Genomic DNA, 25,210 nt, shown 5'->3' with positions numbered 1-25,210 from the left:
TGAGCCACTGTGCCCAGCCTGTTATTTATTTATTTTTTATTTATTTTTGAGTTGGGTAGATTTTTTTTTTTTCTTGAGTTGGGTAGAAAAAAATCAAAGAAGGAAATACAGAATTAAACATCTGTCTTCTCTGTCCCATTTACCACTCTATTTTTCATGGAGGTAGAATTTGGGAAGAGTTCTATGTTGTATTTGTTGTAGAAAGCATTAGGTAAATGAGTTAATGAAAGAAATATTTTTTTTTCCTCCTTGACTTTCTTGAATTTCATAGCTGTACGTGCAGCTTTACCAATTCCTTTAAATATTATATGAAAGATACTACAAAGTACAATTAATATTGAAACCAAATGGAAATTGGCTGCCATAACAGAAAAAAACCTACTACTTAATGGAGGTAGAATATTATAATTTCAAAATTGTGTTCTATTCAAAACCTTGAGAGTAAGAGTTGTCCAGTGAGTTACTTTGGATATAGTTGCTTTAGTTTGAGAAATGTGGGAACTCTTCCAAGATCAGTGCTTTATTGATTACATAGTGACATATTATAATTATTCTTCTTTTATGTAACAGTTCATTTGTTTATTTTTCAAATTTTTAGCTGCTGCTTTGGGAAATCTTGTGTCAGATCTAGCTGGACTTGGGTAGGTTCATTCACTTATTCATTTGTATATTCTGTACTTGCTGTCTTTCTGTTCCCCACTCTTCTTTAATTGAGAAGCATAACAAAGGGATATTTAATTTTTCTTTGTTTTCTAGAATTAAAATTTTGAATTTACTTATTCTAAACTAATAGTACTAAATCTTTGGTATCCATCAAATATAGATGCCTGGGTGATATCCCAGTTTTACATTATTAGTATCTCGAGAGGGAACCCGGCATTTGTATTTAGTAATTTTCATGAGTGGTTCTGATGTATGCAAAAGTTTATTCTAAATCTACCATAATGTAAGCAAAATGGAATTTGTGTTTACTGAAGTATTTATATGTATTTTATAGACATCTCTAAGGGTAAGGCAGGATTAAAAGCAAGAACCTCTTTCATTATTCCACCTCACCCTACTCCCACAAAACCCAAAGAGAAAGGATATGGCTCAAACTTAAGGATACTGATGACATACATGTTTTCTAGAGGGGGGAGCTTTCAAAGGAAATAATGGCCAAAGCATATATGGGTTTGGCTATTTTTTGCTTTCTTTACTTTATGTGGCAGGAATAATGAAACAAACTAAGGACATCTGTTTAGAAAAGGCCAACTTTCTCTCTCTCTTCACATTCTTGTTCCCAGTGGCAGATGGCCTGAGCTGCTTCCTGAACTTGGGGAAGGCTGGGGGAGTATAAATTAGACTAAGTGGACATTATTATGATAAATATGTTCTCTCTTGCTGTATCTTTGACTTTGTGTCTTCTTTCCTTGGCTCATTTGAGTGTTACAGTTTCAGATTTGAATTTTTTCTTAGAAGTTTACTTAGCCCTATAATCTAGGCAAAGCAGCTTTATACGTGATCTAACCTTAACCTTCTATATTAGACTTCTGCACCGGAGTCTGGGGCCAAAGCCACAGTTTAAAAAAAAAAGTTTCTTTGCTTTAGGGCCATGGCAAGAATTTTATATTCTTGGAATTCCTGGCATAAATGCATCATGATATCATCTCTTAAACATTCTATTCCCAGTTTCCAACATTAAAGTAAATAATGAGAATATTACAGTCATTGTATAGCTTTCGGATATATTTAATAGAACCAAATGATCTAAGAGATTTTAAAGACATTTAGCTATATATTGTATCATAAAACAATTATTTTTGTTTAGAGATGAAGATTTTTCTTGAAGTCTTTGTATTTAAAAACTATTTCTTGTCTCTCTTTTTTTGGGGGCGTATCATGAAACAACAAATACCACATTTTATGCATTCTCAGATGTATTTTAACATATCTGATATCAGGATCCATCTTATTGTTGGTAGTGTACACAGTTTAATTAGCAATGTTTTTCTTACAGTTCATAAAGTAAGAGTATATCCAATAAATGATGGCAACTTAGAATTGATAAAATACTTGAGATTGGCCTGAAAGTTCTAGGGTGTTCTGTTAGTTTACCAGTCTGAGGAATTGTATTTGTTAGTTTACCAATCTTTGGAAACTTTTGCTGTCTGATAAGTTACTAATTTGTATCTCATGTTTAAGATACAAATTTTGCTTTGAGCTTGGAATAATTGCAGAAATTCTAATTATCTGTACAAATTATTATATACCTTGAATTGTTTTTAAAAATAATAGAGAATAATTGCTCTAAGTCAATTAATTTTCCTTTGTGTTTAAATATGTTAATAATAAAATATTTTTAAACAATATATACAATAAAAATTAAAAGTTGTAAAGAATGTTTATGCCATTTCTAGAGTACCAAGTGCAAATGTAAAATTATCTTGCTTCTCCTTGTAGTAATTAGTTTACTATATGAGGACATTTGCATGTCTTTTTAAAAACCTACATTTTGTCCTCGTTGTCTTTTTTTTTGTTTTGTTTTGTTTGCTTTTGTAAAGGCTTTATTGAAACATAACTTATATATCATATTGTCTTGTTTCTTCAAAGACTTGCAGGCTATGTTGAAGCATTGGCTTCCAGGTTAGGTCTGTCAATTCCTGATCTCACACCAAAGCAAGTTGACATGTGGCAAACACGTCTTAGTACACATTTGGTAAGTAATTTACATGGTTTATGACAATGAATTGGGTAGCCAGAACAAGATACTGTATAGTTCAGGATCTTGAGAAATTTGAGACTAAAATGGGTTTGAATGGAGTTTTTAGCAAAAATTGTCCAGACCTTGTCAGTTTTCAGAAGAACAGTAATTTGTGTTATTAACTCCTTATTTTTTGTAGGTATACTGAATTTTTAAAAAATATTTGTGCAATTCACTTAGAATTAGGGAGTATCTCTTATAGGTTGGGGTCCAAAGAACATAAATGAATAATAAACTGTGGTTATCCTTGAGGAACTTGTTTAGGTGAAAAACCAAACATGTAAACAAATTATAATTTAGTATGACATATGCAGTAATGAATTATGTATAAGATATAACAATGATACAGGTAAGGGAATTAACACTGTGGGCAGTAACTTCTTTTGGTGGGGAGATTTCTTGGTGATTATTAGATCTAAGCTGATTTTTGAATTATTGATGAGACATTTACTAGATGAATAAGAGGAATTCCAAGCACACTGGCCAGCAATTAGAAGAGGATGATAAAAAAGGGTATATTTAGGTAAATACATGAACCTATTTTAGGAATATAATATGTAGTAGCTGTAGGTACAAGCAGCAGCAGAAGACAACATTGGAGAAGGCAGCGTGGATCAGACAGGAAAGGTATTGTATGTGAATGCTAAGGAGCTTCAGCTTCTTACCTAAGTGATGGAGAGCCAGGGGAGTTTTAAATAAGAAGGAAACTGGATGGATCATGATGCCATCAATAAAATCAAGAAAAAAAGGAGGAGGAATAAGCTTGTAAGGGAAGATAATGAGTTCTATTTTGGACACATCGAATTTGAGATACTAGTAGGACATTCAAGTGGTGACACCTAGTAGGCATTTGGGTTAAAGTCAAGAGTTAGATAGGTCCGAGTTAGTGATAATGGGTATTGTTACTCATTCATTCAACAAATACTTATTGTTTACATATTATATGCCAAGTAGATATACAGGAGTTTAAAATACATTGGTTAACAAAATAAGATCTTATTTCTGATAGATCTTGCATTCAAGCAGTGGGGAGACAGACAATAAACAATCTGATAAATAAAAATATTTAACATATTAGAAGCTTATATGTGTTATGAGAATAAAAAGGGAAAGCAGAGCGAAGTAGAAGAGGCTGGGAGTGCTAGGATAGAAGCAGACTGCAGTATTCAATAGGAGCGTCACTGTAGGCCTCACTGAAAAGGTAGGTGATTGTTAAAACCATGGGAGAAGATGAACTTTCATAGGAGAGTGGTTCTCAAAATGTGGTGCCAGCATCCGCAGGATCAACATTACCTGGTAACTTCTTAGAAATGCAAACACACAGTCTTCATCTTAGACCTATCTATTATTGTGTAAAAAATTATTGCAGCTGGATGGGGTTGCTCATGCCTGTAATCCCCGCACTTTGGAAGGCCGAGGCAGGTGGATCACCTGAGGTCAGGAGTTCGAGACCAGTCTGACCGAGGTAGTGAAACCCTGTCTCTACTGAAAATACAAAAATTAGCTGGGCCTGGTGGCCAGGCGCCTGTAATCCCAGCTTACTCGGGAGGCTGAAGCAGGAGAATTGCTTGAATTTGGGAGGCGGAGGTTGCAGTGAGCCGAGATCAAGCCATTGCACTCCAGCCTGGGCGACAGAGTGAGACTCCATCTCAAAAAAAAAAAAAAAAATCATACAAATTCAGCAGCTTAAAACAACATATATTTGTTATCTCTTATTTTCTGTGGGTCAGATCAGGAATAGCTTAAATGGGTCCTCTGGAAGACTGCAATCATGTCCAGCTAGGACTTGGTTCCTGTCTAGAAGCTCAACTGGTGATGAATCCACTTCCAGGCTCACCCAGGTCTTTGGCAAAATTAATTTTTTTGTGGCTGTGAGGGACCCAACCTCTGGCTTGCTGTTGCACCCTCATGTCCTAGAGGCCTCCCTCCATCTAGAGCAAGCTTGTGCAACCTGCTTTTGGTAATCTAAAAGTTTACCAATTTTCTTAAAACATTATGAGATTTTTTTCTGTGATTTTTTTTTTTTAAAGCTATCGTTAGTGTTAATGTATTTTATGTGTGGCCCAAGAAAATTCTTCCTCCAATGTGGCCCAGGGAAGCCAAAAAATTGGACACCCCGATCTACGGGTCACCTGCAGTTCTTTGCCATGGGGCCCTCTCAGTAGACCCTCTCACAACATGGCAGCCTGCATCTTCAGAGCCAGCAAGAGAGAAAGAAAATGAGTCTGCTGGCAGGATGGCAAGGTGGAGCCTTATGTAATGTGATATAATCGCAGGAGTAACACCCCATCACCTTTCCTATTATTCAAAGCAAGTTAGAGCATCCTACCAATGCTCAAGGGGAGGAGACTATGCAAAGACTTAAATATCGGAAGGAAGATATCATGAAGGCCACCTTAAAATCTGCCTGCTACAGATTCACAAAATGAAAAACTCTGAACCCAGCAATTTGTGTTTTAATTCTGCTGTACATTAAAATTTGAGAACTGTTGTTCCAGAGAAAATGTGCAAAATTAAAGAACCCTAGAAAATACCTAAGAGCTCATGGTCTTATGGGAGCTTTCAAGGAAGAAGTTTTAAGAAGCAGTGAATGATAATTAATTCCTCTTGATATAAAGAAATCAAGTAAAATTTCTGAAAATTTTTTTTGTTTTTTGTTTTTGGATTTGGTATGTAGTTGCTCATTGATAATCATTTCTGAGCAATTTCTATGGACTAATGGAAGAAGAAAAATCAAATGACAATGGATGGAAACGGTAATGGGAGCTGAAGAAGAGTAAAATACAAAATTAATGTTAAGCTAGATGGAATTTATTTTAATGAAGATATTAAATGTTTTGGAAGTAAACAGAATTTTTACCTGCAAAATATTCATACAGAGTATAAAAACATACACATAGGTAAAAATTAAATTCGTCACTACTCACTTTAAATCACTTTAAATCTGCAATAATTACTACCCTTTAAAATATGAGTAGTAGAAGGATCAAAAGTATAGCAGGGGAAGTGTTTGGTTTTCAATCAAAATGTAGGAAGAGTGTGGAGAAACAAAATGAGGACCTATTTCCTTGTTGTAATTTTTACTTTATAAAGGTTGAAAAGTCTTTTAAGAAAGTAGAATGTTAATTTTGGGCTTTTCCTTTTAGTTTACATGTGTCCATATCTTATAATTTGTAAGTAAAGTGAGACTAGCCCCTGATACCAGCTGGAGTTTTGAGGGAATAAGGATTTTCTAACATTCTAGCAATTTGTCTTAAAAATTTTAGCATTAAAGTTGGGATCAGAAGTTTATTTTTCTGGGGCATAATAATTGTTTTATTTCCATATTAAAAGCAGGTTCATTTTCTCTTCTCTGTGACAAAAACATCTAAATTACTAAACTAGTGTTAATATATTGAGTGTATGTGTGTCTGTGTGTGTATTGCAGTATCTCACTGGTTTATGGCAATAGTGATTCTGTTCCTTAGTTGTTGACTGTGCTTGTTTTATGTTAGAATCGAATCTTCTACTCTGTAACATAACATTTTGATTCTATACAGCCTGAAGTATTTGAAGTTAGTGATCAGCCTTCTATTCATGACAAAAGCTAACTCTGAAATTTACCCGTGATAGAGTAGATACAAATACACCTGCAGGTTCCAATTGACATAGGTGTATTTTAAAACGTCACTTGTAATTTGGTTGTTTGAAATTCAAAAAATATTTTCTTATAAAACAGTATTACAGATGGGACTCAAGTTCTACAATTAGCCCCAGTGTGGTTAACTGTGGGGCCTAGAGTATTGTAAGACATAATAATAATGTGTTAATAAATGTTTTCACAGTGAAAAAATTTGTTTCAGGTCCTAGATCAGGGAGTAAGAAAAGTATATCACTTTTTTTCTTCCTCTCCACCCTATTGACGTTGGATCTCTTGAGATAATTGGGTCAGAAATCACTGACCGGTATTCCTAACTTGGTTGCAACAGGAATTCTAACAGAATGGGTGGGAAGTGAAAGTAGGGCCAAATTACAAGTGAGGTTTTAAAATACACCTATGTCAACTGGAACCTGCATGTGTATTTGTATTTATTCTATCACGGGTAAATTTCAGAGTTAGCTTTTGTCATGTTATCTTCTGTATATGGGAAAGTCAGGAGTCTGAAATAGGATATAATGATTTCTCTATGCATATATTCAAATGAGTATGTTAAAGTAAAAAAACAAGAAGCTAAGGATTAAATTTATCAGCATGTGGAATGAAGAAAGTTTCTGCTTGTTAAAACTCTGCATGAGTGATACCTTTTAAAGTTTTGGCATAATGAAAATAACAGTTTTGACTATTAATATCAAGCATTGGTCTTACTACTGATACCACTACCACCACAAAAACCCTCAAAATAACAAAGTTGAAAATTTTTATACAAGCTATTGTCAAAATATTAATGTCTACTATTAAATTTGGTAGAAAAACTGTAGGATGTGGGCCGGGCACACTGGCTCATGCCTATAATCCCAGCACTTTGGGAGGCCGAGAAGGGGGTGGATCACGAGGTCAGGAGATCGAGAGAATCCTGGCTAACACAGTGAAACCCTGTCTCTATAGACTAAAAATACAAAAAATTAGCCGGGCGTGGGGGCGGGCGCCTGTGGTCCCAGCTACTCGGGAGGCTGAGGCAGGAGAATGACATAAACCTGGGAGGCAGAGCTTGCAGTGAGCCAAGATAGCGCCCCTGCACTCCAGCCTGGGTGACAGAGCCAAACTTGTCTCAAAAACAAAAACAAAAACAAAACCCGAAAAACTGTGGGATGTGATAGCTAAACAGACAATGTATAAGAGAAAACATTTCATTCAAGACTAAAGATTACGTAGCTATCATAGTATCTGTAATGTTTGATGGAACTTATTTTGTCTTTCCCTGTGTACATAACTAGAAGTTCCTGGAGGAGAGAGACAGACGGCGTAAGATTAGTCCATCTCCATGGTACACTCAAGTAGAGAGTTTGACACATAGTAGCTTCTCAATAAATATTTGTATGAGGAAATGAAACTTAATTGAAAAGTATATAAACTTGATAGTCATCATAGGAATGCAAATTTTGAAAACCATTTACAAAAATAAAAATTTTAAAGTTTTATAATGATCTGGGTGTGGTGGCTCCCAGAGCCTGTAATCCCATTTGGGAGGCAAAGGTGGGAGGATCTCTTGAAGCCAGGAGTTCAAGATTAGCCTGAGCAACATGGGGAGACCCTGGCTCTACAAAATAATAATAATAATAAAAGTAACAAAATTAGGCATAGTGGCATGTGTCTGTAGTTCTAGTTACTGGGGAGACTGAGTCAGGATGCTCGCTTGAGCCAAAGAGTTCAGGAAGAGATCAGGAAGATGGCTTGAGCAGTGGGCTATGATCATGCCACTGCACTCCATCCTAGGTGACAGAGGGAGACCCTGTCTCTAAAATAAATAAATAAATAAATTAAAATGAAATAAAAGTTTTATAATGTAGGTGAGGTTGCAGGAACATTGGTATGTATGTCTACATTTGTGTATACTGAAATTGCTATGTAAGTATGTGCAGCTTTGTCAAGGATGTACAGCATGACAATCCTTCATGAAGATGCACAAATATTAATACTGTTTGATTTTTAAATAAATCATTGGCGAAGAACTATACACGGAAATGCTCGTTGTTATTTCACTTATAATGTTGGAGAAGTAGCAGTGGCTGTTGTAAAGAGAGATTTAAGTAGAATATGGACCCGTCAATTCAGTTGAACTTTAAGTTTAGCAGTTTGGAAAAGAGTTTGTAAGAAAATGTGTGGCTATGCAGGGGTATGGATTGAGGAAGAAAACAAAGCTATGTTTACATAATGATTATATCTACATATAATTAGGTATACACAGGGATAAATATTGAAGAGGAATATATATGAAGGGTAGCAAATCCAAATATATTGAGAAGAGCTGGTGAGATTTTTTTTCCTGCCTTCTTGTTATCAGAGATAAAGTAACTTTTTAAAAATGTTCTCTTTTGTTTCCTTAGGGCAAAGCTGTTGGGGTGACTATTGGCTGCATTCTAGGAATGTTTCCTTTAATTTTCTTTGGAGGAGGTGAAGAAGATGAAAAACTGGAAACGAAAAGTTAATCCTCTTAGAATACCTATAAAAAGATGTAAACTAATGTACCTCAGTAATTAAATATGCTGTCACAACATTTAGGAATTAAGACAGTAACAGTATAGATATGGGATCAAATAATTTAGCATGTATTATGGAAAACACTAACTTATTGTGGCTTGATCTTCTTAGGACATCTTTTTTAAAAAGCTGTTTAGTATCATTTTGTGTAAATTGTTGAAATGCTTTTTCATCAGTAGCAGTCAACATTTTATCTTTTCTTTCTTTTATATTCATAATGTTATTTAAGTGTCATTGATGTACTGTATTGACTTGGGGTTTGCTTATGTGTTACTTAACATGTGTACATGCATGAAAGCATTTTTTGTTGTTCCCTGATAGTTACATTTCAACCTGGGGATTTTTCCAAATTACTGAAGATGTTTAATATCAGTTAAAGATTTTTTTACCCTCTTTTTGGGAACATCAATTTTGTACTGTTACACAGTAAACATTTATAACCATATAATTTCAGTCATTTTCTTAACTCGCACATCTATTGCAAATGGATATAGATACAGATTTTAAGTATTGTAAGTATATATTACTTATTTTAATTTTCTGACTTTACTATTTTAAGGGCCAGAGATTAATCAGAAAGAGCAATTATGTGGTCTCCCTGCTACATGAAACCATATGTACTAACAAGCATACTATTTTTAGTTGATTTTTTTTTAACCTTTAGTTTCCCAGTTTTGAATAATTACGTGGTGGATTCTGACTTTTGAGGGGAAGAAAATGAGTATTTTAGAGTCTTTGAAATGGGGATTGTGGAATTAGATTGAACTAAGGGATTTAATAATATGATGCTTAGAAATTAAGAGGCTAAAGCTTTTTTAAAAAAAAGGTAATAGGAACTGTCAAGAAGGTTTATGGTATAAACGGTGAAGTTGAAGTGATGTTTGGAAGGTTAATGAGATATAAATCGTATTATTTGGTAAGGTTTTTTTTTTTGTTTCCTCCAAAGATGTCATCTTCTCATCTGAATGGAATAAGTCTGAATACTCCGTACTTATACTCCTAATCTCATGATATCTTATTTAGTGAATTTTATTTATGAATAATTTATTTTGAAGTGAAAACTAGATATTTAATATTTTGCTTTTTTGCTACATAGTCCACTCAAAAATTACATGAGGAGAAATCCTTTTTCCCTTTGTTTTTCTTTTTTCTTCTTTTGTGGTATTTAAAGTGTTTTTTAGGTTGAAGTTACTTATTTCTAGTCTTGTATATCTGACTTAAGTATCACCATGTAAGAATTATAAATTTTAATTTTCTGAACCCTTAAACTTTTTTAGCATGTGGTCTGTTACACATACTAAAAAATTACTCTTACTTGTAACAGCGTAATTAAATACATCATGGAGGAGAGAAACTTAAATTAAAATTAAAATAATATTTTGGCTATTGAAGTTATTTGTGTTGCTAAATAGATGCAGAGGATTTACAGCAATTTTATTTTAAGGTTTTATTTATACGTAATTACTTTGAACTCTTCAGAGGAGATATTATTTCGCAAGGCAATTTGTCATAAATTCTCTCATGCACTTCAGAATGAATAAGTGCCATCCTTTAATCATAGACTTTGAGGGGAGAAAGCATAAAAATATAGCATATAATCTAAAACTAAATATATAACATGCACAAATAATATGACATTCTTACTGGATCAAATCATGATTCTAGAACTTGAGATCTTAAATCGAATTTCGGTTTGTATCTCCCATATAATATCCATACACAGATAACCACACAAAAAATCCTTTGTAAAATTTCAGATTGGTAGGATTAGAGTGTTTAAATTTTTGGGGGGGAAAGGGTAGGAGGTAAAGTGTAAGTGCTTTCTTTTGTCCCTACCTTGTGTATTGATGGCAGTCCATTCTGTTTTCTAAAAATGTATTTTATTGTGGTGCTTAACTTCTTATTAATTAAATCCCATATCAGAAACCTTGCCTGTGAGTTTAGAAAGGGCTTTTGATTATTGTTTTTTCTTTTTGCTCTTGAAAGTAATCCAGTCCCAGGGAATTATTGGTGTAACTGAACATCTCCAGAATTATTTAAGGTGTCAAATATATATAACCTTTACATTGAAAGATAATTTTAATTTATGGGCATAATAAAAATTTGAATCATTCAGGTAATTAATTTTCAAAAAATGGAGACCTTTTGTCTTTAACTGAAGGTATATGTTTTTTAAGATCATAGTCTACACTAGTATGGTGCTTTGCACAAAGTGATTTCTGAAGAATGGTTCTTTTTAAGATAATGACTTCATGTGATCGTTTCATGTTACTTGCCACAAAGAACTTTAATTCAGGTTGAAACTGGAACTGTTTGTTTCTCATATTAGCTACTTCTCTATTAGGAGCACAAGAAATATAGTTAAATGCAACATGAGCTACTTTAGTACTGTTTGTTTGAAATTTGTGTTGTCCGTGTATTATGATTTATTAACTTGTTGATGCATGTAAATTGGGTGCATTTTGTTGCCATGTATGTTAAATGGTGACCAATGTTTTTACAAAGAAATTGAACAAAAAAAAGTATCTTTTAAGAAATTTGGAATGTGGTTTTGATTTTGAAATTTGCTTTCTTACTAGAGGACCTTGGTATATTATATTCTATTACTAAAACAAACAGGATTAATGAATACAGATTTGTTATAAGGTGGCAGCAATGTCACTGAGACAGTGAATGGAACAATTTACCACCTCCCTGGAATCTGCACCTGAGATACAACATTACAGAGTGTGAGTGAAGAGTGAGCCCGTAGAAAAGCTTTAGACAGACTCACATAAGTCACACTGATGGGTATTTACAGCAGAGATATCCAAGCTGTTTATGTAATAATGTCTCATTTACTTTATTCTTTTTCTCTAGAACATAAATTTTGAAGGTAATGGAAGTTTATCTTTTATACCAAAAGTTTGTATGAGCCATTTTGAAGTAATCTTTCTAATTTTAGAATTATATTTTCTCACCATCTGAAGACAGTATATTAAATATAATATATAAGCATTATCTTTACATACATTATTATTGTGTGGTAATGCAGTACCTTGAGAATCTAGTTTTTATAGTTTTCATTTTTCTCCTGATCTTGCTTCTGGCAACTTTTATCTCTCTAATCTGCTTTTTTTTCTCAGTTGTCTGGACTTAGAAACTAGTTAGCCTATCTTACCACAAATTATTTGTGAAATACTAAAAAGTTGGCTTTCGATCCTGACTGAGATGATGATGATGATAGTAGTAGTAATAAGAATAATAGTTCCCTTTTATTAAATGCTTATTTGTTCCTTTATGCACTAGTAATTTACACACATTATTGCATTTAATCACCTTAATGACAACATGAAGTTGGGGCTATTATCACTATCATCTCTATTTTCTCGTAGCTAAATTGAGGCATGAAGAGAGTTTGCCACTACGAATAAGTGGACTAGAATCCTATTTTGTCCGAGTATGAAGCCTGTCTTCTTAACTGCTAGGCAGTAGGAACATCAGTCGCATGGGTTTTGTAATGTCTGCTCTCTGCCTAGGTTCCTTTTTACCTCCAGATTCATGGAGTCATTTTCTTATCTATAATTTAAGAGTATTGTGCTTACAATCTCAAGATTCATTTAAGAAATCTTGTGTTCTTTATTGCATACTATGTGCTAGGAACCATTCAAAGCACTGAGTGAACAACCAGAACGTCTATACTGAAGCTTCTTATTTTGGGGTCGGGGGGAAGGTAGTAATAGGGGAAGAGAACCCAGAAAAGCAAATACATTTTTTTTTTTTTTTTTTTTTTTTTTTTGAGATGGAGTCTTGCTGTCATCCAGGCCGGAGTACAGTGGTGTGATCTTGGCTCACTGCAACCTCTGCTTCCTGTGTTCAAGTGATTCTCCTGCCTCAGCCTCCTGAGTAGCTGGGATTTCAGGCACATGCCACCGAGCCTAATTTGTTTGTATTTTTAATAGAGATAGGGTTTCACCATGTTGGCCAGGCTGGCCTCAGACTCCTGACCTCAGGTGATCCGCCCGTCTCGGCCTCCCAAAGTGCTGGGATTACAGTCATGAGCCCCTGCGCCCAGCCTGCAAATATACACTTAAATATTGTTTATGTCAGATGGTGGTAAGTTCTATAGAGATAAATGAAACAAGATAAAGAGGATAGAAAGTACCAGTGGTCACAAATGAAGATGGTCAGTGAAGACCTGAAAGAAGCGAAGGCACAAACGGTGCAGATAATCTGTGAAGAGAAAGTATCATGCTAGGTACTAGAAAGTTGGTGTTAAGAAAATCTCAGATGCATTAAATATGTTCCACTTTGGAATGCATTGTAAAATGTTTTCTTTTTGTTTCATATTACTAATGTCTGAATTAAGCCTAAAAAGTAAGAGTTAAATATTAAGATTAATACTCCTTGCATGTTTACTGACAGCAGTAGGTGGAAATGGCACAGACGCATGGGGAAGCAACCCTAGAATTCACAAAAGTCTGTGGATACTCCCATCAGCAGAACATTTACAGTTGACCCTTGAACAATGCAGGGATTAGGGACACCAACCCCTGTGCAGTTGAAAATCTGAATACAACTTTTGACTCTTTCCAAATTTTACTTATAGCCTACTATTGGCTGGAAGCCTTTCTGATAACATAAACAGTAGATTAACACATATTTCGTCTGTTACATGTATCATATATTGTATTAAAGTAAGGTAGAAGAAAGAAAATGCTATTAAAATCATCAGGAAGAGAAAATACATTTACTCTTCATTAAGTGGAAGTGGATCATGATAAAAGTCTTCATCCTCCTTGTCTTCATGCTGAATAGGCTGAGGTGGAGGAGGAAAAGGAAGGATTGGTCTTGCTCTTAGTGGTAGCATTGGTGGAAGGGGAAGCAGGAAAGGCAGTCACACTAGGTGTAATTTTTTTTTTTTTTTTTTTTTTTTTGAGACGGAGTCTCGCTCTGTTGCCCAGGCTGGAGTGCAGTGGCCGGATCTCAGCTCACTGCAAGCTCCGCCTCCCGGGTTTACGCCATTCTCCTGCCTCAGCCTCCCGACACTAGGTGTAATTATGAAAATGCGTTGTAACTTATGTCTGATGTTTTGCTTTTTTTCATTTCTCTAAAAATGTTTCTAAATGGTACTAATCCTTCTTCCACCATTTGCTTTACTTTTAGTGCTTGTGTGGTAGAAGGGTCCATGTTGTAAAATCAGTCTTGAATAATCAGAACACAGATTGTCTAATGTTGAGTAGTTTACTGGCACTGCTTCTAAATGTCTTCCTCCTTACTGTGTGGCACTGATTCAGAGACACTCATCTCCAAAAGCTAAGCTTTTGAATTGCTTAGCTTTTGACTCACTCCAGGATTCAGATCTTGAAACTTTTTACCCTCTACCATTTTGTTTATTTATTTATTTATTTATTTATGTAACATATCTACAACCTCTTTCACGATTTTCTTGATTGGCTCTGTTGTAAATTCTGTGAAGTCACACACAACATCTGGTTGTTTTCCTCAGCAGTAACTTATTATTTTGGGCTTCATGGCTTTCATGGCTTCTTCTGTAGCAACAATGGCATCATCAGTGGTGGAATCCTTCCAGACTTTGATGATGTTCTTTTTGTTAGAGTATTCTTGGATGGCACTGGTGGTTCTTTGCATAGAGTACTGTGGGTAATGAGCCATGAAGGTCCTTATGACCCCCTGATCTAGAAACTAAATTAGAGACATTATGTTTGAGGACAAATAGATCACTTCGATGCCTTTAGTGTTGAACTCATGCAGTTCTGGGTGGGCGGCCAGGGACATTGTCCAGTATCAAAAGAACTTTAAAAGGCAGTCCTTTACTGGCAAGGTACTTCCTGACTTCAAAGACAAAACATCAATGGAGCCAATCCAGAAAAAGGGTTCTTGTTGTCCAGGCCTTGTTATCCTGCCAGAAGACTGGCAGCCTGTGTTTATCTTTTCCCTTCAAGATTTGGGAGTTAACAGCTTTATAGATAAGTGCAGTCTTGACCATAAACTCAAAAGCATTAGCAAAAACCTATAGCATTAGCCTGTCCTTTTCTGCCTTAAATCCTGGTGCTCACTTCTCTTCTTTACTAATAAATGTACTTTGTGGCATATATATTTTTTTTTTTTTTTTCCAGAATAGGGCACTTTTGTCTGCCTTAAGAACCTGTTCTGGTAGATATCCTTTCTCCTCATTGATTTTCTTAATGGCATCTGGGAACTCATCTGCTGCCTCTTGGCCATCAGGAGCTGCCTCTTCTGTTATCTTAACATTTTTTAAAGCCAAACTTCTTCCTAATATTATCAAGCCATCCTTTGCTGGCATTAAATTCTCTAGATTTAGATCCTTCACCCTCCTTTTGCTTTAAATTGTCATATAATGACCGCCTTTTCTCCAATCATTAGAGCCTATAGGTACATCTTTCTTATAGCAATACTGCACCCACATAAAAGTTGCATTTTCAATATGAGATAAAAAGGTATATCACAAAAAGTACAAGGTTTGCTGGTATAGATGCAGTAAAGGCTTCATAAATTTTCTTAATTTTATCAACAGTGGTCCTTATGCTAGATTCATTTATCTTGAAGGATGGGCATCTATAGCTGCAGACCAGTACGCATCAAGCAATCTAACTTTTTCTTGTAATGTCATGACTTTGCTCCTTGGGAGCCCTTCCAGCGTCACTAGTGGGACTAGCGTCCTATGGGTCCCATGGTATTATTGCAAGGTTTATGGTTGTACTAAACATGATGAAAAATAACTGAGAACCATGAGAGATCACTTTTTACTACGATACACGATTTACTGGAGAGATGAACTGCCCATGTGGAGATGATAAACATCACATGGCATTTTAAGTGAATATAGCACTTGAGTTCACAGCAGTAGCAACAGGAGGTAGCTCTGAAATTATGGTAGTAGTGCAGTATGTACTATAGTTAATCTTTTTCAGTTGTAATTTAATACTACATCTTTATGTTTGTCTCAACAGCAAATGGCTCCAATGTCTGTGTATGCGTAAGTTTTGATAAATTTTAACTTTTTTGGTTTTTTTTTGAGATGGAGTCTTGCTCTGTTGCCCAGGCTGGAGTGGTACAGTGGCACCATCCCGGCTCACTGCAACCACTTCCGGGTTCAAGTGATTCTCCTGCCTCAGCCCCCCACGTAGTTGGGATTACAGGCATGCATTACCATGCCCAGCTAATGTTTGTGTTTTTAGTAGAAACGGGGTTTCACCGTGTTGACCAGGCTGCTCTCGAACTCCTGACCTCAGGCAATCTGCCCGCCTTGGCCTCCCAAAGTGTTGGGATTACAGGTGTGAGCCACTGCACCCGGCCAATTTTAACTTTTTATAATAGATTTGTGTATATTTATGGTAGTAAATGATAAAATAGACTAGTGTCTACATATATTTTATGCATTAATGACACATCATTTTCTTAGTTTTTCAGTATTTCTAAGCTACATGGTGCATCTGCAAGTTTTTTAAATTGTTGTAAATCTCGAAAAAAGTTTTCAATATATTTATCAAAAAAATGCATATAAGCGGACCTATGCAGTTCAAACCCGTGTTCAAGAATCAGCTCTATGACTTCCAGTGTCATTTTGCACCATTTCTGCAGTTTATAACATTTTGCTTCAGGCAGATTTGGTAAATCTTCAATGATAGTTCTGTAGGCCACTGTTCTGTAATATGAGCAAATGCTTAATGGGAAATACAATATGTATATACATTCCCTTCTACCAGTTATCAAAGAAACAAATACTCCTCAGTTTGACTTGACTTCATAAATAAACTTGTATTGGGTTAATGGAGTTAATGGTTACTTTACTTTCTGCTGAATCTGTTCTCTAACCTTTTGCCCTAAGGATAATTAATATTAAGTATATTAATCTACAGTTTTTAGAATCTGCCCCCTTTCTTCTTAACATGACATTGTTTAGTGAACTCTGGGCTTAATACTTTTACTGTTCTCATATTTTATAAACAGTTTTGTGGTTATACTTCAAATTCTTTCAATGTCATAAATCAATTATTTTATTTTATTTTATTTTATTTTTTATTATTTATTTTTTTTTTTTTTGAGACGGAGTCTTGCTCTGCCGCCCAGGCTGGAGTGCAGTGGCCGGCTCTCAGCTCACTGCAAGCTCCGCCTCCCGGGTTCACGCCATTCTCCTGTCTCAGCCTCCCCAGTAGCTGGGACTACAGGCGCCCGCCTCGTCGCCCCGCTAGTTTTTTTTTTGTATTTTTTAGTAGAGACGGGGTTTCACCATATTAGCCAGGATGGTCTCGATCTCCTGACCTCGTGATCCGCCCGTCTCGGCCTCCCAAAGTGCTGGGATTACAGGCTTGAGCCACCGCGCCCGGCCTAAATCAATTATTTTAAATGTTTTGTCCTTAAGATCTTAACATTTAAGAACTTAGCACTCAGGAACTTAATGCTCTGGAAAAATAGTGATGTCCCCAAAGGGTGTTTTCTTTTTCTTGCTTTTAAAAAAGTTTGTATAAATTTAAGGGGTACAAGTGCAGTTTTGTTATGCGAGTATATTGCAATAGTGGTAAAGCCTGGGCTTTTAGTGTAACCATTACCTGATTAGTCTACATTGTACTCATCAAGTAATTTCTCATCCCTTATATGCCTGCCTCCCACCATTCCACCCTTCCGAGTCTCCAGTGTTCATCATAGGTGTACACTCTATGTCCATGTGTACACCTTATTTAGCTCCCACTTACAAGTGAGGACATACGGTTTTGACTTTCTGTTTCTGAGATGTTTCACTTAAGATAATGACCTCCAGCTCCATCCATGTTGCTGCAAAAGGCATGATTTTATTATCTTTTATGACTGAATAGCATATCATATATATAAAATATATAATATATATATAAATGATCACACACACACTACATTTTCTTTATGCAGCTTCAGTTTATGGACACATAAGTCAATTCCCTATCTTTGCCATTGTGAATAGTGCTCCAATAGACATAACATAGGTCTCTTTTTGATGTAATGATTTATTTTCCTTTGGATATATACCCGTTACTGGGATTGGTGGATCAGATGGTAGTTCTGTTTTTTTTCCCAATTAACTTTTGTTTATGAAGGTTTATATTGACTATATCAGAAATGAAAACTGACAAATGTTAAAAATATATTTGCTAATCTATTTTAAAATAAACCAATTTCATGCTAACATTTTATGATAATTATTTTTCAAAAATAATTTAGTGAGAAGAGCAGCATTGTTAATAACATTTTGCAAATCTTTTCAATGTCTGGCTTAATAGAAGACAGCTGGATTATCATACCTGTTTCTCCATTCAGTCTGATATGTTGTTTTGTTTGAAGTAAATGAAGAAATTCATCCTCATGCAGGTATTAAGTTGTAGAAGGGAGGAATATTTTAATAGCCTAGGCTATAGATTTATTCTTGGACACTATACCAAAACTGAACAAGGAGTAGTAGCTAAAGGTTATTTACAATGTAGAATCTGAAGTCATATAAATGAGACTTTGCATTGAATTTAGACTCCAGTGGTCTACCTTGCACTTTGAGTGAAACTTTTTCCCATGAATAATTTTGTAAAATCCTACATTTGTCCCATGGAAACTATTGATTCACTGAGTTATGCACATCTTCCACATGTTAATATTTTGCCATATAAAATGTTTGAAAATCATGTTCAATATGACCAGCAATCTCATTTTTAAAAGCCTCTTAAATACTGAAAGGCCATCAAATTCAGATGGCAGATACACATTTTCCAAAATAATTTTCACTTAAAAGCTTAAAATTTATCATTGGCAACAAATACTGTTAGTTTTTCTTGAAGTGACAGTTCACTTTGTTCATGTTTGAGGAAATGTCTGTCAGATACCCACATCTGAATTGCCTCCAGACTCACGACTCAAAACACCCTCACAAGTGGTTTTCCTCAAGACAACCATCATATTTTGGTATCCCCAGAAGTACTTCACATACACTTCTCATTTCTTCATACAGAAAATTTAAAAGACTTAAGAGTAAAGATTTAAAGTAAGTAAGTTTTACTGCTTTATTAAGGACATTGAATGAAACCACCCCTCCCCCCAACCCCCACCTACAGCTGCATGGCAATGAAGAATACAATGACTACTAGTGCCTCGTTTCAAAGATGCTGGTGCTTTTACCCACAGTTGTTTTTGCGCCATTGGTGAATGTGTCACCATAGTTAAAAAGACTTATAATGTCGTAGTATATTTTGAAAATGTTTTGATTTCACAAACTCCCTACAAAAAATTCAGAAGTCTGCAGACCATACCAACACACTGAGAACTGCTGTCCTGAACTTTCCTAATTTTATGAGGCTTAGTTGCAAGTAACAAAATCCCAAAATAGCAGCCACTGAAATAAGATAGAAATGAATCTCCTACGGAAAATTATTGTGGCATGTTGTTCAGGGCTGGTATAAGGGTTTTATGCTCTGGAAAGTGGTGGTCAGAGGCTCAGCTTTTTGTCCTGCTTCATCATGTACAGTTTTCACTCAACGTTACTTCGTGATCTAAAATGGCTGCTTCAGTCCCAGCCATCTTACCTACCTTCCGCCCAGCGGGGAAGAAACTGAAAAGAAAGATAAAAAGGCCTTGTGCCAGCTTTTTTCGTATTTCAAAAATTTATTTCAAACTGTGCATAATGGAGTAAAAACATAAGTTGAAAATGTACCTGTTATAAGGATATTAGTTCAAATATATACATGGATTCTCGGCAGACTGATTCAAATACTACAGAGCCGAATCTTTTAAAATACAACTACGAAAAACAAAGGGGGAAAACCTTAAAATGCCACAATATATTTACAGAAATATTACAAACCATAGGAAAATATTTCGAAAGCAGTAGTTTCATGTTTTTTTAATCTGAACTAAATGGAAAGCTGGGATCGAACAAAAGCTATTATAAATTACCAGCGATGTAAGTTTTGCACTTTTGCCCTTTTAAACGAGACCACAGAGATGGTTTGCCGGTACTTATTTTAGTTTTTTCCTTTCGTACAATTTTTAAACAATTAAGATGTCGAAATTTGAATAATTTTCTTCTTTCCACGTTTGCAAGTGTGCTAAATTTCAGCTGCAGCATCAAAATGCAGGAAGAAGCTTCTCCTTGAAAAATACTGGCAAATTCTCAGCTTATAAACAGTAGACATTTTGATTGTCATGTTTATCTCGATAAATACTGTACAAAAGTTGCTTGCAAATATTGAAACATTTTTTCATCGCCTGGAGACTATCTCTAAATATTATTGGTAAAGACTTGCAAACTTCCTGCAAAGCTCCTACTGTACCGCTAGAACTTTTTAAAAAAGTTTTTCGTAACTTTCTTTCCTCCAAATCTGCACAAGATCCATTCCTCCGCCCTCCCTACCCCCCTGTTTTTCTCTGTACAAAAACAGTTCCCCAAAAGGAAGTTCAGGATCTCTCTCATAAAAGTTTTCTTGTCGGCATGGCGGTTTTTGTGTGAGTGTGAATGGGATTAGTGTTCTCTGGCAGCTGTCATTTGCTGTGGGTAATGGGATATATATATATTTTTGAGCGTATCGGGTTTTCTCCATGCTGTTTCTTACTCTCCTCTTTTGCACCCCTCCCATTTCCTTCGTTTTTCTTTGAAAATTTCATGCCCCTCCAGTTCGCTGTCCGGCCGTCACATGTGCGAGAGCGGTGTGCCGTTAATGGTCGTGCCGGGCACCGGGCCGCTCCTGTAGTGCTGAGACATGTAAAGTCCGCTGGGGCGGTGGGTTCCTCGGCGCGGGGAAGGTGCGTGCTGATCACGTCCGGGAGGTCCCTGGCCTGGCAGGGCGCCCTGGAGTGGATGGAGGAGGTAACCACAGCGGGGCTGGAGCTGGCCTGGGACTTGAGCACCGAACCCATGGAGCCAGGAGTGTCCTACTGCGAGTAGGACGTGCTGTAGGTGGGAGAGCCGTTCTTGCAGGTCTGCGAGCTGGTCACGGAGTTGTACTGCAGGGCGCTCAAGTCGTAGCGGTGTATGGGCTGTGTCTGCGCGGGACCGTCCGCGTGGAGGCCCGGGTGCCACGCGTAACCCAGCTGGTCCTGCATCATGCTGTAGCTGCCATTGCTCCAGCCGTTCAGGTGCGCCTAACTGTCCATCCGCTGCGTCACGCCCGCGCCCAAACCGGCACCCACCCCGACCCCGTTGAGCCAACTTTTAGGTTGCCACATGACACATCTCCATCAGATCTATGTCACATGATCACACTGAGCTGAAAGAGAAACTTTAAATGTCTTCATTCTGTATGTCCAATTGTATACCAAAACTGGAAGAAGGGAAGGACATCTTGGGGGACAACTGACTCGCTATCACAATCTACCACTTTGAATACCAAGTATTCATGCCTAATTTTTTTTCCCCAGTTTGGAAGATACCCATCCACAAGAGAATGGGCTGAAGTTTCCACAAAGTGACTGCATTTACCTCGAAATGTGCCATACTCTCTATAAGGTCTTAAATTAGCTCCTTACTCTAATCTGTAAATGAAAAGAGTATCTTCCCCGACATACCCAGAGTGTAGTGACAATTTCCATTCAGAAAGGGAAAGAATGGGCAACACGATTCTCACTAATTCCTAGCAATTATCAAATCCACCACGACTATCCCCCAGCAGAAAAGCTGGATAAAATACGGGTGTCATCTATTTGAAGGCAGTAGAAATCTGCCCAAGCAGGGCTCTAAAGAGGAGTGAACATTTCTGAAGTGAACTGACCTGTGGCTGCTTTTAGTCTGGGAGTACTTGTCCATTCTGGTTTCAGACAGGAGACTGGTAATTTTGATTTTGTATTTTTTTGAAGTTTGCTTCCAGGGGACGGCAACCAAGAGAGCTTTTGGTAGGGATATGGAACAGCCTCAAACATGGGCAATTTCAACTCAGAAAATTTGCAGTTGTGGTGCTGTTTAGGAGAGAAAACAAAAGTAGGCAGAAAGTTTCATGAAACAAAGATTAGAAATCAGGACTTGGCAGAAGAAGGGATCTGGAGAATATCCTAGGTGATCATTAGGAAACTGAGGCTAGGGGCACATCAAAGGTAGAATGAGCCTTCTGCCAAGATTTGTAACTCTGCCTTGATTGATCATGATTCTTTGGTTGGATTAAGTTCTAGCAGAAGACAGGTTGAACCTCATTGAAGAAAGACATCATCCAAAGCCTGTAACATTAAAACGTCTGGAAATCAACGGAAAATTACAAAACATGCCAAAACCACATGGACCACATGATCAAAAACTAAGAAAACATGACACAAGAAACCAAGCCACAGACGATTCACATATTGGAGTTCACTGGCAAGAACTCTAAGATAACTATGACTAATATGTTTGAGACAATTACGGATAAGATAGTAGGCAAAGACTTTTATCAAAAAAGTAATCTATGAAAATCAAATGGACATTGTAGAACTGAATACAGCATCTGGAGTTGAGAACACAGTGGGTGGATGTAATAGTGGATTTGTGTAACAAAAGATAGGATTAGTGAACTACAAGACAGGTCAGTAGAAAATAGTACATACTGAAGCATGTATTGGAGGCATGTAAACACAATGAAAAGACTTTAAAAAGATAATAGGAGTCTTAGAATAGAATGGGGCCAAAGTAACATTTGACCAAGCTCAGAAAACTAAGGCAGAACAAAGAAAAATAGAACCACACTTAGGCCCATCAAAGTAAACCAACTAAAAAGTAAAGATAGAAAACATCTTAAAGACAGCCATCTCCCACAGGAACAATGGAAACCAAAAAGACTGGAATAATACTTTCAAAGTGCTTACAGAAAGTAACTGCTGATCTAGAAATTCATATCCAGCAAAAAACATCCTTCAAAAATGAAGGTGAAATGTGGCTGGGTGCAGTGGCTCACACCTGTAATTCCAGCACCATGCCTGGCTAATTCTTTTGATTTTTAGTAGAAATGAGGGTTGCCCAGGGTGGTCTTGAATTCCTGAGCTAAAAATATCCTTCTGCCTCAGCCTCCCAAAATACTGAGATGACAGCTGTGAGCCACTGTGCCTGTTTTGTTTTTGGTTTGTTTTTTAATTTGGCTCTTTTAGTTGATTTTTGTGGGAGCGTTGATCTGTAGCAAGTTACTACATCAGTAGTTTCCAACCTCGAGATGATTGTGTCCCCTCCCCAGGGGACCTTCGGCAACATCTGGAGAAATTTTTGACTGTCATAGCTTGGGGTCGAACATACCACTGGCATCTAGTGAGTCAAGACTAGAGATGCTAGTTAACATCTGTAACAGGATAGCCCTCTGTAACAAAGAATTATCTTTCCCCAAATGGCAATAGTACCAAGATTGAGAAATCCTGCATTATCAAGTTTTGGTTTTAGTATTTTCTAAAAAGCTCTCTGATTTCAGATATTTTTCTGATTTTACATTTAAAAGACCTTAAATGGTATAAGTTCAAGTTGATGAACATTGAATTCAATGTAAGTTAACTGAAGAGAATAGCCATTGGATTCTTATGTCACCTTTATTTATCTCTCTAGAGACATATGGAGGATAACTTGGTAGACAAAATACAGTTAGAAGCTGAGAATATTGATCTCAATTTCAGCTGAGAATTTGGGATGAAACATATATGCTTGGAAGTCATTTATACACAGCTGTTAGTTGAAGCAATTGCAATATATAGGTCTTCTAATTTGTAAAGCACAAGAGAGCAGGGCCAAGGACAGAACTCTTAAGGGCAGGGGAAGGAGGGAAGATCATTGGTGTTTAAGGACTCCATTCCTTCATATGATCAACTCAATAGATGCAAAAAAATAAATTGACAAAATGTAACAAAATAATCAAACATCCATACATGATAGAAACTTCCAGCAAACTAGAACTAGAAGGGAACGTTCATAGCCTAATAAAGTGCATTTGTGAAAACTTACAGCAAGCATCATACTTAAAGTGAAAGACTGAAATGCTTTCTCTCTAAGATCAGAAACAAGACAAGGGTGTCTGCTGTTACCACTTCTCGCCAGTGTAATAAGGCTAAATAAATAAATGAGTAATATCCAGATCAGAAAGGAAGAGATGAAACTGTCTTAATTTGCAGATGACATAATTATCTATGTAGAAAATCCTAATTAATCTACCAAAAAGCTACCAGTACCAGTAAATGTTTCTCAAGGTGGCAGAATATAAGATCAATTTACCAAGATGAATTGTGTATCTATATAGAAGGAGTGAGCAATCAGAAATTGAAATGTCAAAAATAACATCAAAAATAAGAAATACTTAAGGATAACCTGCCAAAAGACATGTGAGACCTGTTCACTGAAAACCAGTAAACATTGCTGGGATAAATAAAATCTAAATAAATGGAGAGACACATTGTATTTATAAATTAGAAGATTAAACATTGTTAAGATATCATTTATTCTCAAATTTGCCAATATATATTCAATACAATTTCAATCAAAGTCATATCAGGCTTTTAAAAGAAATTACCAAATTTATATGAAAATGCAAAGAACCTAGAATAGCCAAAACAATGCTGAAAAAAAGCTAAAGGGAGGATTTACACTACCTGATTTCAAGATCTGTTGAAAAGCTACAGTAATCACAGTAGAAAGAAGGGTAAACAGATATAGACAAATGGAACAAAATTTGTCCAGAAATAGACCTACAGAATTGATTTTTAACAAAGGTGCCAGGGCAATTCAATGGGAAAATGATAATCTTAACAATAAATGGTGCTGGAGCAAATGGATATCCATATAAACAAACAAATATCAACAACGAAAACAAAGAGGGAAAACAAACAAATAAACCTCAATCCTTATTTCACAGCAGTGTTCAAAAAGTATTTCAAGATAAATCATAGTCCTAAATATAAGAGGTAAAGTATAAAACTTCTTGAAGAAAACACAGGAGAAAATCTCAGTGACCTTGGCTTGGCACATGTTTCTTAAACTGGACACAAAAAGCAAGAATTATTAAAGAAAAATAAAATGGACATCATCAAAATAAAAAAGTTTGCCTTTCCAAAGATACTGTTATGAAAATGAAAATATAAACCACAAAATGGGAACAGTAGTTGGAAAACATATATCCAAGAAGAAACTTCTACCTAGAATACATAAAACTCCAATAATAATAAATATTTATAATGATAACTGTAATAATATAAAAAGTATACAGAAGATTTGAAAAGTCACTTCAATAAAGAAGATATATGAATGGCACATTAGCATATATAAAAAGATGCTCAACATAAGTAGTCATGAAAATACGAATTAAAACCATACCCACTAGAAT

The 25,210-nt window shown here is 36.0% G+C and overlaps 1 protein-coding gene, 1 long non-coding RNA gene and 1 pseudogene across 2 annotated transcripts in view; 2 read left to right on the top strand and 1 right to left on the bottom strand.

Annotated features, from left to right (window-relative positions):
- TMEM65 (transmembrane protein 65) overlaps positions 1 to 10,852 on the top strand; it is a 68,971-nt gene extending 58,119 nt beyond the window's left edge. Inside the window, exons 5-7 of the mRNA XM_033202304.1 lie at positions 599 to 641; positions 2,593 to 2,698; positions 8,768 to 10,852. Coding sequence (XP_033058195.1) covers positions 599 to 641; positions 2,593 to 2,698; positions 8,768 to 8,869 — 251 coding nt within the window. The 3' untranslated portion in view covers positions 8,870 to 10,852. The remainder of the gene's footprint in view (positions 1 to 598; positions 642 to 2,592; positions 2,699 to 8,767) is intronic.
- Positions 10,853 to 12,863: 2,011 nt separating this feature from the next.
- LOC117078815 lies at positions 12,864 to 16,719 on the top strand. The gene is made up of 2 exons (XR_004435172.1): positions 12,864 to 13,806; positions 13,953 to 16,719. It is a non-coding gene; the product is annotated as an uncharacterized LOC117078815 (long non-coding RNA).
- A 3,700-nt stretch (positions 16,720 to 20,419) lies between these two features.
- LOC117079078 lies at positions 20,420 to 21,122 on the bottom strand (annotated as a pseudogene).
- Between the last annotated feature and the right edge of the window lie 4,088 nt (positions 21,123 to 25,210).

Source organism: Trachypithecus francoisi, unplaced genomic scaffold (genome assembly GCF_009764315.1).
Source record: "Trachypithecus francoisi isolate TF-2019V2 unplaced genomic scaffold, Tfra_2.0 Lachesis_group7, whole genome shotgun sequence".
In the NCBI taxonomy this organism is placed as follows: Eukaryota; Metazoa; Chordata; class Mammalia; order Primates; family Cercopithecidae; genus Trachypithecus; species Trachypithecus francoisi.
Note: the sequence above shows the minus strand (reverse complement) of the source record. Positions and strands in the feature narration are given on the sequence as shown.